Source organism: Panthera pardus, unplaced genomic scaffold (genome assembly GCF_024362965.1).
Source record: "Panthera pardus isolate Hobbes unplaced genomic scaffold, ASM2436296v1 HiC_scaffold_3, whole genome shotgun sequence".
Classification (NCBI taxonomy): domain Eukaryota; kingdom Metazoa; phylum Chordata; class Mammalia; order Carnivora; family Felidae; genus Panthera; species Panthera pardus.
The window spans coordinates 55,228,581-55,247,213 of NW_026526876.1; the positions used below are offsets into that span (position 1 = coordinate 55,228,581).

An 18,633-nucleotide genomic window follows, 5' to 3' on the forward strand; every position below is an offset into this window, starting at 1 on the left:
CGTCCTAAGGGTAAGGAAGGGGAAGCTATGGGAGCCTATGTGGGGAACCCAAGATAAGATGCCCATCCCCAATCCCTACAAGCCCAGGATCCTGATTGGCTGCCTTCAGTCTGGGTTTGGAAGGGGTGGAGAGAAGAGACAGGGCCATGGCCTCTGCCAGCATCCTCCCTCAGCAAGATCAAAGCCTCCTTACCTTCCCCCAAGCTGAGGGTTCAGGAAACTGACCTGGGGCTGCATGAACCAGAAGCCCTGTACCCCGTGGTGCCCAAGAGCAATGATCAGGCTGTCTCCCACCTTCCTCCCGCCCTACTTCTCACTCTCCTCACTGCCCTGGAAGCTGCTGGGTCTCAATTTTTCCCCACCCTGATAACCATCATCAAGAAAAGCCTCACTCAGTTCCATGGCTCTTCCAAAAGATTTATTGGTCATATTTACATCTATTGCAAATAGTGAAGAGGCAGTAAGGGCCCAGGCTCAGACCTCATCTCTGCTCCAGAATGTGAGGGTCCGGGGATGCCTGGGTCTTCCTGTCCCCTGGGAGAGACCTGAGATGCAGAGATCATTCCTGCCCCTTCTCTCAGGGTGTTGGACCACTCCCCAAGGGTTCTGGGCCCAGGGGCTGCCTCTTCAGTTCAAGGCACAAACACTGTGGTTAGGGATGGGCAGGCAAGGCATGGGGTCACTCCTGGCAGGCACCAGCTGGACCAGTCCATCTTCCCTCCCCTGGTCCTGCCCTCTTTCTTCCCCTACTGGTCCCATACTGGGCAGGGCCTGGCTGGGTGGACACTTAAACCCCACCCCAAGGCCCCTAACTCCTGGACCAGGACCAGCCCTCCTTAGAGGCTGGAGTCCAAGCACCATCAGTGTCCTGGACTGGAGCGGCTTCCCTGCCCTTGTGAGATAGGGGCACAGAGGGCTCACAAAGGGAGGTGGGTGGGGGGGCGTCCTTGGCTGGACACTGGCTGGACAGGGCCAGTCTCCCTTCCCCTTCTCAGAGCTTCCCTGTCCCCATGTGGACCCAGGGGGCAGAGCTTGGGAGAAGAGAGGGCAGCGATGCTTTCCTGTGCTCCCTCTCTTGCTTCCTGCTGACTCGGGGCAGCATCTCCCCAAGCCACAAATGAGATCCCTTCTGGCAGCACTGGTGGCTCTGGCGGTTCAGGAACCTGGACCCCTGCCTCACTGTGGCTGGCAGGCCATGTGGGCACAGAGTGTGGGGCCTGAGGCCTGCCCAGAGGGAGCTGCTGGGGAGACAAGGGTAAGGGATGGACTCCCTGGGGGATGTCTGCCCACCCTCGTTGGCCAGCCCCACCTTGGCCTAGGCCAGGAGGCGGATGACCCCATTGTCCGAGCCCAGCAAGAGGTGGCGTTTAGTGGGCAGCAAGGCCAGGCTGGTGAGCGTGCCTCGGAAGTTCTCAGAGCTGAGCTTCGTGGTGGCCTGGGAGGGTGGCTCAAGCAGGGAGCAGACTCCGATCTTGTTGGCCACGGTGCCGGTGACCACCTCGCTGCCGTACAGGTCGAAGGTGTGGATGGGGTCAGATGCTGATTTGTAGTGGTGCGTGGGCTTCTGTTCCAGCTCCTTCCACACAGTCAAGGAGTGGTCAGAGGAGGAGCTGACCAGGACACTGCCCTCCACCGCCTGCTCAGGGAGAAGAGAGCCTCAGCAGGGCCTGGGCCCTCCCATGTGCCCACTGAGCTCCAAGGTCTTCTGTTTACTCGCAGCTTATCTCCCAGGAAGACAGGGGATCCTGGGCAGGGGACCAGCTGCCCACCCCTGCCACATTACATTAACACTAGTTAATATGTTAAAGTGTCTTTAACCTAGTCATCACTATCATTTGAGCACTTACTGTATCTAGGCATTTTGTTAGGCATGCCATATTACCACATTTAATTTTCATAACAACTCTATGACGTAGATGCTGTTGCTCCCGTTTTATAGAGAAAAAACATGAGGCTAAGAAAAGTTAAGTAATCCTACCAAGGTCACAGAGCCAGTAAGTGGCATTGCCAGGTAATACCCAGGTTGACCCCAAAGCCTTCCTTGGAAGGTCAGAACTTAGAGGTGCCTGAAGCCCTGGGGCCCCGGACAGAGTTGGGGGCAGCCTGCCCTTAGTATTGGCAGTGCATGTCCCCTGGCTCCAGTCAGGATAGGGAGGGAGTGCCAGTTGCCTGGAAAAATCCTCCCACATACAGTCCTGTTCCTCCTCCTGGTCCCTCCCTGGGCAGTTCCCCAAGGTCTGTGACTGAGAATGGGCGGGGGTAGGGGCAGGATCCCCATGCCCGGGTGTCCCTACCCCCACCAGGGCAGCCCAGCACGGGCCATGGACTCTGCTCAGTGGTCGGGGGCAGTAAACACCCTCCCAGCTGAGCTTTATTTAACCTGACTGGGTCACGGACAGGACCTGACCCCTGATCCTCCAAGCAAGACAAATATGGACAAGGGTTACTCATTAGAACATCCCCAGGGAACAGCAGGGTCAGCTCGCCCCCTGGTTCCCGCCCCCGTGGCCTGCCTGCCGCCAGGGCCCCCTGCAGAAGAGCTGGCTCCTAACCCTCTCCGCCCATCAGCCATGGGGCATGTACGAGGGAGCCGGTCCTGGGTGGGCCCTAAGAGGGCCTGGAGCAGGGGCTGGGCTGGGCAGTGAGGAGGGAAAGGGGACCACGTCAGTCACCTTGATCTGCAGGATGTCCCCCTCATGGGCTGGCCAGCCACGCAAAACCAGGCCTGTACGGGTGTCCAGGAGCACCATGAAGCCCGAGGAGAAGCCAGCCACGACGCTACGGCCACTGGGGCTGACGGCCAAGGAGCGGACAAGCCCCGGGTTCAGCCCGCCACCCAGGCGGAACTCATGCTGCAGACAGAGGGAGATGAGCTAAAGCACTGCCACCCACTCCAACCCGTTTCTCCCTGAGGTCCTGTTCACCCCAAGCCCACACGGCTGAAAGGCCTGAGCCTCTATCCCCCATCGAGGGGAGGGCACCCCTTCATCCCAGATCAGAGTCCCACCCCCCAGCATTTGCTGCTGTGGGTGATTTGTCTCCAAAGAGAAACTACACCCTGCTTCTCTCTTCAGGGTCTTTCCTCCCTGCTGGGCATCCAAGCCAGGGCTCAGGGAACCGAACGCCCCTGACCTGCAGGCCGGGCTTCCTGCAGTCCACAAAGCGCAGGGTCGAGTCAGAGCTGGCCATGGTGATGCTGGTATGGGGGGCAGGCATGACAGCCACAGCAGTCAGGGGCACCCGGCTGTCCCATGGCTCTATTACGCGAAGGGTCTTCCCTGGGAAGGAAAGGCACAGTGGATCTAGGGTCCCAGTAGCAGATGGAAGAACCCCAACCCTTCCTATCTCCCTGACATACCCTGTAACTGCCTCTCATCTCCCAGGGGACCTAAGAAAATACTAACGATGATTTTTTGACCCCCCCCCACCTTCCTGCATCCATGACCAGGCCAGGCTCCTGTACCCAAACTCTTCACACAGCACCCCCTGACCAAATGCTACCTCTCCTCGGTCTACCTCGATGCTACTCCATCCCCTCCCCCTTTAAAAACCTTATTAACCTTATTTCTCCCTAACACGATGCCAAAAAATCATCAAGCAACTCTCTGCCAAACTTGTATGACATGTTATGTGTTAAGCCAAACCCCTATGTGCATTATCTTCTAAACCAGTTCTGATTCCCATTTTGCAGATGGGGAGCACTAACGCTTCCAGCATCAAAGTGACTTGAGCAAGGTAACTCCGCAAATAAGTTGGCAGAACCAATTCAAACTTAAGGCTAATGGATTCCAACTCAGGTCTAACTGCTCCTCTGTGCAGCCTCGCTGGGTTGTCCCACACCATACACCAAGACACCCCAACCGCCCAACCCTGGGTCCCCGCACCCAGAGGCCTGGCCTGGCAGGGCACGGCATGGCAGCAACAGAACAGGCCTCACCTGGGCCCGCTCACCTGTGAAGGGGTCCCAGACGTGCACAGCCCCGTCACAGCTCACCACATACTGCGGGGCCTCGAGCTGGCCCACAAAGAAGACGCTCTTGCGGTGCTGGGCATAGACGAGGCGTGGGGCCGTCTCGCTGGTGCCATCCCCAGAGTTGTAGAGTGGCCAGAGGCGCACCGTGCGGTCCTTGCTGCCACTTAGGAAGAAGTCCTCACTGCTCAGGGGCGCCACGCACTTGACAGCCCCCGAGTGGCCCGGGAAGCTCTGCAGGCGGATCTGATGGAAGTGGAAGTGGGCATCCTGCTGGCTCACGCCGATCTCGTACTGCCAGTACGCCAGCCAGTTCCCGCTTAGCCCGTGGGCGCTCCGCGGCAGCTCCCGCTTCAGCGCGTTGTCCTCCTCGCTGCTGGGGCCCCCACTGCCAGCGCCAGGGATGGGGCCCAGCAAGCCGGGGCTCTCAGGCTGAGAGTCATCGGGAATCTGGATGCGGTTCCCGACCAGCACGCTCCCAAAGGTCCCCGAGTGGCCGTCGTCCCGGGAGCAGCCCCCACTCTGGGGGTCCCACTCAGGGCCGGCGCTGGGCACCGTGGGCTCCACGCCGGCAGGGCTGCGACTGCTCGGACTGATGGTCTCCAAATACAGCCCCGCCAGCTCCCCAACCAGCTCGTGGTTGGGGATGATTTTCCGGATGATGTCACCTGGATGGGAGTGGGAGAGGTCCTCAGATTAGGGAAGATGGAAGGCCGCTGCCACCACCCATCCAAGGCTTGGGAACCACAGAAAACAGGGCAGGTCCTGGCTGTGCAACTCTGGGCAAGTAACTCTTCATCTCTGAGCCTATTTTCTTCCACAGAAAAAGGTAGATCCATTCACACGAACATCTTCTATGTGTGCCGGGTGTTATGCAGGGCATCAGAAATAGAATGGTAAAAGCCAGGGGGTGCTTTCCCTCCCAGGGCTTAGATTTCAGTAGAGGGACGATGACATATCTAACCACAGGGCTGCCCATCCTATTTAAGATGATGACACACATAATTGCTCAGCAGTGCCGGGCCCACACGGGAGGCTACAGAAATGGTGGGCAGCTAATTCCTCTCAGACAACTCCGGGAGATGTCAGTACGTCAGCCTGGTGGCCCTGCCGTCCCCAGGGATACTCTAGGCCAGCTCCTGTGCCTCCTTGCTGGCTAATGCTCAGTCCCTGTTTATACAGCACCTTGGAACTCTGAGGTCCAAGGCCAAATCCCTTTGCTCTGACCCAGAACACTGAATGCTCGTTACTGATTCTGGGGGCAAGGGGAGCATGGGGCCCTCCCCAGAGAAGAGAAATGGCCACAGAGGCTTTGCGAGGGAACGTGATGGGGCAGTACCCAACAGGCAGGAGAAGGGCACGTAGATTGTGTACGCCATCTCCAAGGTGAACACCTTCTGCAGCTCGTCCAGCAGGGTAGGGTCCACCAGCCGCTGCCGCCCATCGGAGAAGGCCACCTCTGGCAGCTGGCCCTCACTGCGGCCCACAGGATCCAGCTTCAGCTCCTGTGGGCAGGGAGGCCCAGGGAGTCAGCCGAGTTCACGGCCCCTGCCCAGCCCAACCCAGCCAGGTAAGGGGGGTAGGTCTGCCTACCTGGTGCCGAAGCTCATGCAGCTGAGAGAAGACTTGAAAGAAGGTGGCCACAGGTTCACTCAGGTGCTGCTGGACCATCTCCTGCCCAATGCGCAGGCATATGAGGGCAATGAGGCTGATGGTTTTCACGCACAGGACAGTCCGGGCCTGGGCCCCACTCGGGAACCTGGAAAGAGAGTTCATGAGCTCCAGCACCCCCCACCTCTCCACAACTCTGCGGGACTTGCCCAGAATCTATGAAAAGCTTTAAGTGAAAAGAACTACAAGACAAATTTGATCCAAACCAGACGAGAGGAACCGGAGGCACAGAAAGAAGATGTGGCTTGTTCAGGGTCACACAGCTGGATCAGAACCAGGAATCCTGATAACCAAGACTCCTGACACCCAGTCCGGTCTCATCCCCAAGCTTCCCAGCCCCTCCTGGGTAGCTCCCTCAGCTGAGCTACTCCCACTCCCACAGGGGTGGGGCAGGAGCCTACCCAGTGACGAGGGAAGTGAGGAAGCTGAGCACGGGCAGCAAGACCTCGTGGCTGATTCGGGGCAGGATGTCCATGAGGGTGGTGTCCGAGAGGTACACGATGATCTTCTGGGTCAGAGTCACCGCTGCCAGCAGCCCCGCCTCCTTACGGCTGTTCAGTCGACTGGGGCCTGAGGTGCCACCTGGGGCCACCTAGGGCCATAGAGAAGGTGAGGGCCAGGCTGTCCACGGACCCCGTGGGGCCCCCAGGGATCCCAGGTCCACCCTCAAGCTCCTTGACCTCCCCTGGGACTGCCAGTCAGTAACTGACCAGGTAGCTGATGTAGGGCAGGTACTGGTAGGTGAGGACAGGCTCCCCATACAGATGAGCAATGTGGAGGAGGCAGCTGAGCACGGGCCCCGACACTATATCACCCAGCACCGGTCTCTTCTGATAGATGTTGCCAGCACTCAGCGGGGGACTCTCACCACTGCTCACGGTGAACTGTTGCCGAGTGGGCCCTGCCGAGGAAGAACCAGCAGCCTTGAGTAGCTAACAGCAGGCAGGAGGCAGGGCGGCCTTCCAGGAACTGTGGTAGCCACTCCTCGTCACCCTAGCCTGGGGGCCACCCCACGCCCTACCCAAGGAAGGAAGTAGCTTACAGATGGGGTCCCAGGACCTGCCTGGGAGGTGGAAGTAGGAAGGATCCCCTGCAGGGGGGCTGAAGATAGACAGAGGGGCTGGGACGAAGCCCCATCTCCAGCACCAACCACAGGCCTTACCAACGTAACAAGATGTCAGCAGGCGGAGCAGGTTCCGGGCCACGTAGCGAGAGGCCACTGTGGGACCAAGCTTGGCAGATAGCCAGCGGACCATCTTGCAGGCTGTATCTGCAGGGCAGGAACGGGCCCTGAGCTCATCAGATAATGGTGACTTGCCATGCCTCCCACCCCACCCCAGGGCACCTCTCCTGGCCTATCCTGGCTGCAGACCTGCCAAGGGGCCCAGTCAAAGCCGGGTGCCCCACACCACCATCCTCTATTTAGCAGTGGCAGAGGTGGCCTGTGGCTTTGGGACTGCCCCCACGTGGCCCTGGCTTTGGGGCTACTCCAGGCTCCTCTCCTTCAGCACACCTTGCAGGAAGGTTATCCTTTCAGTGAATCTTCCTAAGCTGCTAAATGAGGCCTGGCCAGGCCCTGGCTCCCTCACCCTACGGCCTGTGTTCCTTCTTCTTCCTTCCACTCTCTCTGTCTAAACTTCCTAGGTTTGCACTGATTCTTTTTTTTCCTTCAAACTTTTATTTAAATTCTAGTTAGTTAAAATACAGTACGATAAGGCCGCCTGGGTGGCTCAGTTGGTTAAGCGACCGACTTCGGCTCAGGTCATGATCTCACAGTCTGTGAGTTTGAGCCCCGCGTCGGGCTCTGTGCTGACAGCTCAGAGCCCGGAGTCTGCTTCAGATTCTATGTCTCCCCCTCTCTCTACCCCTCCTCTGCTCATGCTCTGTGTCTCTCTGTCTCTCAATAATAAATAAACGTTAAAAAATTTTTTTAAAAAATACAGTACAATATTGGGTTCAGGAGCAGAATTCAGTCCCTGATTCTTCAATGGAACCATGACAACCTTAGAGCCTCACACATGCTGTTCCCACTGCCTGGTATGCTCTTCCCACTGTAAACCCTACCATTTTGCTTGCTATCTCCTATTCATTGGACCTCAACCAGCCCTACTTTCATGGGACCCTGAAAACTTGATCTAAGCCCCATTTATATTCCCTCATAGCAGCCAGTCCTGTTCTTTACAGCACTAACATGACATTTACATGACACTGTCTACAGTGTGGCATCTCCTCGGCTACAGGTGCACTCCAGGAGGGCAGGCCCACATCTGTGCTGTGTGTGAATCTGCTGCACCCACGGCTTAGCAAAGACTAGGTACTCAGAAATGTTGAATGAAAACCAGAGTGACGAAAAGCTAATACCTATTCTTCTGAAACTATTCCAAAAAATAAAAGAGGAAGGACAACTTCCAAATTCATTCTATGAGGCAGCGTTATCCTGATACCAAAACCAGATAAAGACACAAAGAGAACAACAGGCCATTATCTCTGTTGCACATAGATGCAATATCCTCAACAAAATGCTAGCCAACTGAATCCAACAATACATTAAGAAAATCATTCACCGTGATCAAGTGGGATTTACTCCTTGGGATGCAAGGGTGGTTCAATAGTCACAAATCAATCATCATGATACATCACATCAATAAAAGAAAGGATAAAAGCCATATGATCATTCCAACAGATGCATAAAAAGCACCTGACAAAGTACAATGTGCATTCATAAAACCCTCAACAAAGTAGGTCCAGAGGAAACATACCTCAATATAATAAAGGCCATATATGAAAAACCCACAGCAAATGTCATCCTCAATGGGGAAGAACTAGGAGCTTTTCCCCAAGGTCAGAAACAAGACAAATATTTCCACTCTCACCACTGGAAGTCTTAGCCACAGCAATCAGACAACAAAAAGAAATAAAAATCATCCAAACTGGTAAAGGAAGTAAAACTTCCATTATTTGCCGATGACATGATACTATTTATAGAAAACCCTAAAGACTCCACCAAAAAACTACTAGAACGGACACATGAATTCAGTGAAGTCACAGGATACAAAATCAATGTACAGAAATCTGTTGCATTTCTATACACTAAGAATTAAACAGCAAAAAGAGAAATTAAGAAAACAATCCCATTTACAATTGCACCAAAAACAGTAAAATACCTAGGAATAAAATGAAACAAAGAGGTGAAAAACCTGTATCCTGAAAACTATAAAACATGGATGAAAGAAATTGAAGATGACACAAAGGAATGGAAGGTTCTTCCATGGATTGGAAGAATGGATATTGTTGGAATGTCTATACTAGCCAAAACAATCTACACATTTAATGCAACCCCTATCAAAATACCAACAGCATTCTTCACAGAATTAGAACAAATAATCCTAAAATTTGTATGGAATCACAAAAGACCCTGAATAGCCAAAGCAATCTTGAAAAAGAAAAAGTGGAGGTATCACAATTCCATACCTCAAGTTATATTAATTACAAAGCTGTAGTAATCAAAACAGTATGGTACTGGCACAAAAATAAGCACATCAATGGAACAGAACAGAAAACCCAGAAAAAAGCCCACAATTACATGGTCAATTAATCTTTGACAAAAGAAAGAATATACAACCGGAAAAAGTCTCTTCAGCAAATGGTATTGGAAAAACTGGACAGCTACATGCAAAAGAATCATACTGGACCACTTTCTTACACCATACGCAAAAAGAAACTCAAAATGGATTAAAGTCCTAAACATGAGACCTGAAACCATAAAAATCCTAGAAGAGAGCATAGGCAGTATTTTTCTGACATCAGCCATAGCAACATCTTTCTAGCTATGTCTCCTGAGGGAAGGGAAACAAAGGCAAAAATAAACTTTTGGGACTACATCAAAATAAAAAGGTTCTGCATAGCTAAGGAAATGATCAACAAAACTAAAAGGCAACCTTCTGAATGGGAGAAGATATTTGCAAATGACATATCCGATAAAGGCTTAGTATCCAAAATATATTAAGAACTGATACAACTCAACAGCCAAAAAAACAAATAATCCAATTTAAAAAAAGGCAGAAGACATGAACAGACATCTCTCCAAAGAAGACATCCAGATGGCCAACCGACACATGAAAAGATGCTCCACATCACTCATCATCAGGGAAATGCAAATCAAAACTACAATGAGATACCACCTCACACCCGTCAGAATGGCTAAAATCAACAACACAAAAAACAGTTAAGTGTTGGCGAAGATGTGGAGAAATGTGCAGTGCTGGAGGGAATGCAAACTGGTGCAACCACTGTGGAAGGTGCTTGGGAGGTACCTCAAAAAGTTAAAAATAAAACCACCCTCTGATCCAGTAATTGGACTACTCCCAAAATATGTAAACACTATTTCCAAGGGACACACACACCCCTATATTTACTGCAGCATTATTTACAAGAGCCAAACTATGTGCAGCCCACGTGTCCATCAACAGATGAATGGATAAAGAAGATGTGGTACACATGTACAATGGAATATTACTCAGCCATAAAAACGAATGGTATCTCGCCATTTGCAACAACATGGACGGCGCTAGAGAGTATTATGCTACGCAAAACAAGTCAGAGACAAATTCCACATGATTTCACTCATGTGTGGAATTTAAGAAACAAAACAAACAAGCAAGGAAAAAGGGAGAGAGAAAAAGAGTGAGAGGAAGAAACCAAGAAACAGACTCTTACCTATAGAGAACTGATGATTATCAGAGGGGAGGTGGATGGGGAAATGAGTGAAATAGGTGATGGGGATTAAAGTGCACTTGCTGTGAGGAGCACTGAGCAATGTACAGAATTGTTGAATCACTACACTGTACCCCTGAAACTAATGGAACACTGTATGTTAACTATATTGGAATCAAAAGACAAAACAGAACCCTGAGGCACCTGGCTGGCTCAGTGAGAACATGCGACTTGATCTCAGGGTCATGAGTTTAAGTCCCACGTTTGGGTGTAGACATTATGCAAATAAATAAGTAATACGATAAGATAAAAAGACAAAACAAAACAGAGGACTGTTTTACAACACCTCGAGGCCTGAGAACTCACCAAGAAGGATCTTCTGTTCTTTGCCCTCCGACTGCTCAGTTAGTGGTTCCTCCTCTTCCTCCCCATCTGTGTCGCCACCACGGGCCACGACAGTATCCATGGACAGCACCGTGTCAGAGAGAGTGAGCTCAGACGCCCTGGTGATGTCGTCTTGCTCCCCCTCTCCCTCCTCCTCCTCCAACACCACACAGCCTTCCTCCTCCTCCTCTTCCTCCTCTGAGCCTTCGCTTTGCTTCAAGTCCTGGCTGCTGTCACCTGACCTGAGGCTGCTCTTGTCCACAGGAGCACCCCCCTCATCTGCAGCCCGTTCCTCGCCCAGGGAGGTCTCACTGGTGCTGCTCTTGTCGCTCAGCCGGCCTAGGCTCACAGCCTCAGCTTCCTGGGGCTGTGGGGACTCAGCCACATAGAGCCCAGCTTGGAAGTCTTCAGTCTCAGGGAGGTAGGCCTGGTCATGGAAGCTGACACCAGACGTGTAGTCCGGGAGCCCCAGGCCCGAGGAAGCAGCAGGCTCACCATCCATCTGAATTTCCTCCCCAAAAGCACAGGGGCTGGGCCTAGCCCCTGGGAGCTCACTCTCCTCATCCTCAGTGGCCCCCACCAGGCCCTTGCTTTCCTCCTGGGAGGCCTCCACACCAGCCAGCACCTGGAGGACGTGGGGCAGCAGGTGGATGAGAAAGGCCTGCAGGCCCAGCCGCACCATCAGCTGGGCCACAAAGCAGTCAGTGTACAAGTAGAAGCGGCCGTGTAACCGGCAGGGGCTCTCATAGGCACCAATGAGAGGCTTCAGTAGGTACTTATTGGCATTTTTGGGGCCCAGGGCCTTAGCGACAGGTTCAAATAGGTACCAGGCTGTGTACACAGCCGTGTGCTCCTCAGACATGAGTGACAGCACGAAGGGCAGCAGGATCTCCAGGCCCTCCGGGGTGATGTCACTCAGCACCGCACCCAGTTGCTGCCACAGAGCAAACACCAGCTCCCGCCCCTGGGCCTCGTCCTCCACGCGTCTCGCCTGATACAGGAGGATGAACTTGTGCAGCGCCGGGAAGTACGGAGGGAAGGGAACCACGGAGCTGAAGGGGCTGAGGAGCTGGGCCGGACAGGGTGGAGGCAATCCCCGGGAGATGGGCCTGTACTCAAAGAGTGGGGCCAGCTTGCCCCTCCCTGCTGTCACAGGGCCTTCGGGTCCACTGAGCTGCAGGAGCATGTCCAGCACGGGCTGCAGAGACACGGGGATCTCCTTGGGGTGGCGTGTGCAGAGGCCCCGAACGGCCTCGAAACGTACCCACAAAGGCGCGTCAGGCTGCAGTGTCCGGACCCTGGTGGCAAACACCATCTCAGCCAACAGGACACCCAGCGCCTGCATGTCCCGATGGAAGAGGTCCTGCAGCTGCACGGGTGGCTGGACCTGGGCATGCTCAGGCACCTCCAATTGGCCCCCTAGGCCTTTGGTCAGGAAGTTGCCTAGTTTCTCCAGCCCTTCCAGAGCCTGCACAGGATTGAAACCCTCGGGAAGAAGAATCTTCCCCTCCTCACCTTCCCCAGGGTCGGCCCCAGCAGCTTTGTTCCTGCGGCCTGCTCGAGAGGCCGAGGCCACTGAGAAAGACAAGAGGCCTGGGGAGGCTTGACTGGAGGAAGATGAGGAAGAGCCCAGCTGGTCACCTGCTTTCCCTGCGAGGGAGATAGAATCCAGAGCTTCTGTGGCCTGTTCCAAGTCATCTTCCCCTGCCACGGGCCTCTCCCTGGCCCAGCCAGCCTCACAGGGAGTGGCCTCCAAAACCAGCCTGCCCACCCCATTTGTAAGCTGTCCTGGTAAGTCCTCCCGGCCTATGCTCTCCTGGATGGTCTGGAACAACACTCTGGGGATGAGTGGAGGCTCAGGGGCCAGGGCAGGAGCCCCAGCCAGGCGTTGGGGGTGTGGCTGATCGAAGAGCTGCACCACGCCATAGCTGGTCAGGTGTGTGTGGGCATCCACCAGGTGCAGGCACACATTCTTCTCTTTCACAGCCTCCTTGCCCTGGAGTTTGTAGCCAAATGTGAGGTCAATCCAGTGGTGCAGGTCCTGGGACACCTCTCGGCTCTCCAACAGTGCCCGGTGTGCAGACACGAACTCCTGACTGGAGCCACACCAGGCTGGCACATCTAGGTCAGGCATGTCAGGGTGGATGGAACAGAAGATAGAGGGATCGGTGTAGAACTCAGGAATGCACTCGTCGGGTGTCCAGTTCTGCATACGTTCCATGCTGGCGGGATACTCATGGGGCTCCCACTGCGCCCGCACATGTCCACAGAGCACCGACCGGGGTGTCCTCCGAGCCTTGTACACATAATATGTGATGTCGGAAAGCACGTCCGAGATGTGGTGAGGAACGTGAGGTGGCTCCCCGCCACCCGCACCACCTGCTACAAATGCCTGCCGCGTCATCTCGTATGTGAAGTCCAGCTGCTTATCCCCCTTGTTGAGGCGGAACTTGGACTTGCGCAGGTCTCGAAAGCGCCCGTGGGGTGTGGTGAAGTCCACCACCCAGGGCAGCACTGGGTGGTAGTTGGGATCTCCCTGCCGCCGACCTGCCAGCCTATTTAGCTGCATGAGGTAGTGAAAGTTGCTGATGCGGCCATGGACCCAATCCAACACAAGGCCTCTAAGTTCCTCCCGGCAGGTGGGACACCCAGCCCCCCCACCTCCCTCCTCTCCAAGTTCAGTGCCTGGCCCAGCCCTCGATACAGGGGTCTCCTCATTCTCTTCCTCCCTGGGCCTTTCGTAAGCACTCAGGTCCAGCCGGAGCTCGCTGCAAAGCTTCTCATCCACAGCGATGTGGTGCAAAGTTAGGGCCCCGCAGGCCAGTCCCTGGCGGTGACAGGCATCCATAGCCCTCAGCACACGGAAGAGAATGAAGAGCACCTTGGCTTGGCTGTTGGTCAGCTTGGCAGGGCTGAAGGTGACCACATCGTGCAGGGAAAACTGCACATAAGGGTGCACCACGTACAGCATCTCTGGCGACTCCAGCAGGGCCTCAGCTCGCAAAAGACTGGGACAGGCCAAACTGCCCCGAGGGGGACAGGGACCATCTCTTGTATATGATGGGCACTGGGTAAATTCACCCACTGACAGGAAGGAACAACCATAGACCCTTTGCAGAGCCTGTCGTACTAAGTCCAGGGCAGGGACAGCTGAAGGGGCAGGGCTATGACTATACGGCTGCCCATAAGTACGATAAGCATGGCGCCACAGGTTGCGATAATTCTGGGCAGCCACATCCTGCATGAAGCGAGTGAGGGTCTCAGGGCTGCTGGACCCTTCCTCGAAAGGCAAGCCGCCACGGAGCGGGTAGGACAGCCTCCGCTTCCGCAGCCCGTGCACCTCCACGCGCGTCCAGCCGGGGGGCAGCTTCTGCACGGAGCGTTGCAGAAGAGTCCTCACTTCCGCCTCGCTCAGGCCCTCTGCCCGGGGGCAGGGTCCCAGGGGCAGCCGGCGCTCGCGGAGGCTGGCCAGCCAGCGCGCGGGCACTAAGGCCACCACGTGGGTGCCCCCCGGGGCCGCAGCCAGCTGCCGGGCATCGATGTTCAGGTCCCTCTCCACGCTCTGGAGCAGCTCCTCCATGTCGGGGCTTGGGGGCGGGGACCAGCCTTCGGCCCCGTTGGTAAGAGCGACTTCCCGCCCCCTGCTCCCCGGGGCCATCCCCTCCTGGCCGCCTGGGGGCAGCGCGGGGCTGAGCCCGGCCACGGCCCTTCCCGCGACGGCTTCCGGGGTGCCAGGCCGGGCGGGTAGGGACGGGCGAGGGACCCGGGCTGAGGCAGAGGCGGGGGCGGAGGGGCCGGGGACAGAGGAGGGGAGGGCGGGGACGCTCTTACCCCACTGCAGGGTCCTGCGCTCCGGGCACAGCCGGGCAGGGGCTGCGGGGCGCCCGAGCCTGGCTCTGCCGTGACCGGTCAGCTGACTCGGCTCACGTGATCGCCCCGGCACGGAAACAACCGCACGTGGCTCAAATGGGCCGGTCGGACCGCGCCTCCCGCCGGCGCCACCGCCTGGCAGGCCTCGGTGCCCTCCCTCCCAGTGCAGTTGTGGCTTCGCTCTCTCGGGGTGCAGGAGAGGGGGATGCTGAACAGCCCATGAGATTTCCCTCCCTGCTTCCTCCTGCACGCACCAGGACGTGGATTTAGGAAGGATTTTGCCGGAGATCCCAGCCTTTAGCGGGCTGATACCACCGCCCCTCTGGTTTTACGAATAAGAAACCGATGGCAGAGCCGGGCTTTTGACATTAAGTCCCTTCAGCGCCTCCATGCTGCCTACCAAGAGAAGGAGCTTTTAATTTTCCAATACATTTAATCAGTAGCATTCCATTTGGCTTTTACAACACCCCTAAAATACAGAAGACAGTTAATACTCTTTATATTTCACAAGTCATAACCAAGAGCCGCCAAAGAGACTTGCCCAAGTGGCAGAATGGCAACTTAGAAGCTGGTGCACACACTTTCTGTCCTACAGCACCCCCCCCCCCCCCCCCAGCCCTCTCAGGGCTCTTTCTTTCTCTCTTTCAAATTCTGAGCCATCTGAGAGGGAGAAAAGTGGCCCAGGCCCAGAGGCCTGTAGTTCTTGGGAGGAAAGGTTCCCCCCAAGACTTCCCGTTGAAGATCTGCCTCTGAGGTGCCAGAGCCTGCCTGCTGTGGTCAGAGCCTTGCAGTTGCTACCTTGGCTAGGGGAACGGTGCAGCACAGGACAGGGAGCAGAAACCAGACAGCTGGTGCCAAAACTATCCGGGGGGTCTCGGTTCTGACCCATTTGAAGACATTGTAGCAAAACCACTGGCTCTGTTTTTTTGAGTCTCACTCCTAGCAGATTTTGCCTCAAGTAGGAGTTTGGTGTAGAGGGAGGAATCCATAAAGGCACTCAAGAAAAACTACTGTCCCGGGGCTCCTGGGTGGCTCAGGCGGTTAAGCATCCATCTCCATTTCGGCTCAGGTCATGATCTCATGGTTCATGGGTTCGAGCCCCACATTGGGCTCTGTGCTGCACTGAGTCTGCTTGGGATTCTCTCTCTCCCTCTCTCTGCCTCTCCCTTGCTCATGCTCTCTCTGTCTTTCAAAAGTAAATAAATAAAACTTAAAAACAGTTTTTTAATTAAAAAAAAAAAAAAAGAAAATCTACAGTCCTAATTAGAGAGGAAACAAATGGTTCAGCTATGATCTGATTCCATCTGCATCCTCTTGAAGACACAGTGGGAGCCCCGGATGTGCTTGTTCACATGGCCTTGGGCAGTTATAACTTACAACCATCATTCATGGAGCACTGATTAGGAGCCAGGCACCCTGCTAACACTTTGCATATCTTGTTTTGTTTAAGGAGTTATTTTTATAACCATTTAGGATGAGGAAGCTGACTACCTTAAGCAACTTGCCCAAGGTCACACTGCTAAGAGTTGGTAGAGCCAAATTTCAAACCCAAACTATCTCATTCTAAAACCAATGTTCACTGTGCTCCTTGGCCATGAAGTTTTATTTTTTCACCTGAGAAATTAGGCGTTCTTTGACAGTCTCGCATCCCGAAGTTTGGTCTGAGTACCTGAGGCCAGAGAACGGGTTTTGATGGTCAGTGGGTAGTGCCTGCTTCTTAGTACCAATAAAATTGGGTCCACCTGGTCTTTGCTCGGGTTTGTTTACCTAGTCTGAATAGGCACTACTTTTTCTTTCTGTAAGTTCGTGTATGTCCTGCCCTCTAGTGGTTTTGGCTTGCAATACAACGATGACCTTGAGTGTAACTAACCTTAAGAATTCTTTTCTTCCTTTGAATAGGATGTCCTTACAATGCTGGGCACTAAGATTTCTGGGGCACTGACACCTTCCCCAACCTGAGGCCTAAAACAGTGGTTTTCAAACTTTATGATGTACTTCCGATTCAGTAGTCCGGAATGAGACCCAGGGACCCGAATTGTTAACAAGCACCCCAGTTAATTCTGATGCAGGCAATCTGCAGGCCACATTTTGATACAATGCTCTGTAACAGCTCAATTCCCAAATTTCCCTGGAATCCCAACCCAAGCACCCTTGGGCTTTGGAGAATCTGGGACCAAATTAGCCACTCCCTTTCGCCAACTTCAATATTGAGTTTCCTGGAGGTCATGGCTTGGATAGTCAAAGAGGGAAGTTGCAGCTGCCCCGGCAGTCAGCCCATGCTGAGTGAGGTTAGTTTTTGCTGATCTGGCAGGGAGAAAAGTGAAGGAAGCTAACATTTAGTGTGCCAACTGTGGGCCAGTGGGCCAGGTACTGTGCTAGGTGTTTTCGAACATAATCCTTTTCGGGGCACCTGGGTGGTTCAGTAGGTTTAAGCATTTGACTTCAGCTCAGGTCATGATCTCACCATTCATGAGTTCGAGCCCCTCACTGGGCTCTCTGCTGTCAACACAGAGCCTGCTTCAGATCCTCTGTCTCCTCTCTTTCTGCTCCTCCCCCCTCATGTGCTCTCTCTCTCTCTCTCTCTCTCTCAAAAATAAACATTTTAAAATTTTTTAATAAAAACAACATAATCCTTTTTTAATCCCTACAATAAACTCTGAATTTATTATTCACTCTATTTTGTGGATGAGGAAATTGAGGTGCAGAGATGTTGAGCATCTTCAAGTTCAGAGCGGGTAAGAGCTGGAATTTGAATCCAAGTTTGTTGATTTCGGTAGTTCTCAACTGGGGGAGATTTTGGCCCCCAGGGGACATCTGGTAATGTCCTGAGACATTCATGGTTGTCATAACTGCAGGGTGGGGGTGTTGCTAATTCCATCTAGTGGACCAGGGATGCTGCTAAAATATGCTACAAACGACAGCCCCCACAACAAGAAATTATCTAGCCCAAAATGTCAATACTGCTGAGGTTGAGAAACCCTGGACTCAAAGCCTGTGCTTTTGCCCAATGGGGTGGGAGGGGTGAGGGGGAATGGAGAGTTAGCAGAACAAAATGGACATGGGCCTACTCCGAGGGTCTTGGATAAGAAGGGAATGAGACTTCCACTGTAAGGATAATGGATAATGGGGGCAGCTGGTGAGGTTCCTCTTTCTTCCAAGCTTGGCCAAGGCCCTGCTCAGTTTCTCCCAACCTTGCCAAGTCAGTCCTGGGACTTAACACTAAGCTTGTCCTGGAATGACCCTGACTCCCTGCTCAGGGCTGGGGTAAAAATATTTACCTGGGTCTTCCTGCAGGACTTCCCAGCCAAAGCCTCTGGTTTCTGGGATCAGTGCATTCCACTTGCAGTCTCTGGGAGGCTCCACATTAGCACGCCTGCTGTGGAGGGTGAGAGTGTAAATAAAAAAAGGGCCAGGTGGCATCTAAGTTATAAGTGGAGTGAATGGGTGAAGCCAAGAGAGTCCCATTAGCTAGTCCCAGTGTGGGAAGGAATAAGGCAACTTGAGTAGGGAGTAGGGGGCAAATGGCCTGCGGAGCAGGTTTCTGGCCCCAGGAAGCGTTCTTTCCATGGCTATTCCTCTCCTCTAGGTTTGGTTTGCAGCTTCCCTGGACCTTTCCCAGTACCATTCCTGGAGCACCCACACACCCAGCCAGCCACCATTCTGAGCCTCCCCAATACTGGCCTCCTTCTAGACCTGGGAAGGCGGGTATGAGCTGAGTGTGAACTGGCTGTGCAGACAGGAAATACCGCTCGTTCCAAGCTCAGACCTCTGAAGAGCTAAACAGCAGATTGGGGGGTTGGAGGGGGGGAGATAGTCTTGGAGTGAAAGAGGAAAGAACATACAAGCAGGTCCCCCATATTTGGGGTTCCATCTCCTGTCTTTCCTGAAGACCCAGGAGGGTTGGGGCGGAGGTAGAGTGGGGGGTGGGGTGGGGATAAGGGGATGGAGGAGGGCAGGCCAGGAGGAGGATGTGGTAACAGCTGATTCGTCCCCTGAGGTCACACTTTCCAGCAATCAGCTGTTAC

At 54.1% G+C, this 18,633-nt stretch overlaps 1 protein-coding gene across 3 annotated transcripts; it reads right to left on the minus strand.

The window, feature by feature from the left end:
- Positions 1-396: 396 nt before the first annotated feature.
- Positions 397-14,674, minus strand: WDR81 (WD repeat domain 81). 3 transcript variants are annotated; one of them, XM_019429598.2, is made up of 10 exons: positions 10,721-14,674; positions 6,804-6,911; positions 6,352-6,542; positions 6,043-6,233; positions 5,564-5,729; positions 5,310-5,475; positions 3,952-4,638; positions 3,133-3,278; positions 2,673-2,852; positions 397-1,636 (listed from the first exon to the last, which is right to left on the minus strand). In XM_019429598.2, the coding sequence occupies exons 1-10, from the start codon at positions 14,394-14,396 to the stop codon at positions 1,316-1,318; spliced, it is 5,832 nt and encodes a 1,943-aa protein (XP_019285143.1). In that variant the 5' UTR covers positions 14,397-14,674; the 3' UTR covers positions 397-1,315. The 3 variants fall into 3 exon arrangements, with proteins under 3 accessions (XP_019285143.1, XP_019285144.1, XP_019285145.1); XM_019429599.2 differs by lacking the exons at positions 397-1,636; positions 2,673-2,852 and having other exon boundaries at positions 3,148-3,278; positions 3,938-4,638; positions 10,721-14,670; XM_019429600.2 differs by lacking the exons at positions 397-1,636; positions 2,673-2,852; positions 3,133-3,278 and having other exon boundaries at positions 4,205-4,638; positions 5,365-5,475; positions 10,721-14,669.
- Positions 14,675-18,633: the final 3,959 nt, after the last annotated feature.

Excerpts from the sequence above, each read along its gene's own strand:
- WDR81 (XM_019429598.2), bottom strand. The coding sequence starts at position 14,396 with ATGGCCCCGGGGAGCAGGGGGCGGGAAGTCGCTCTTACCAACGGGGCC. Across the intron at positions 6,912-10,720 it reads AGAACAGAAGATCCTTCTTG|ATACAGCCTGCAAGATGGTC; the intron begins GTGAGTTCTCAG and ends CCTGCCCTGCAG. Across the intron at positions 6,234-6,351 it reads TGCCCTACATCAGCTACCTG|GTGGCCCCAGGTGGCACCTC; the intron begins GTCAGTTACTGA and ends CTATGGCCCTAG.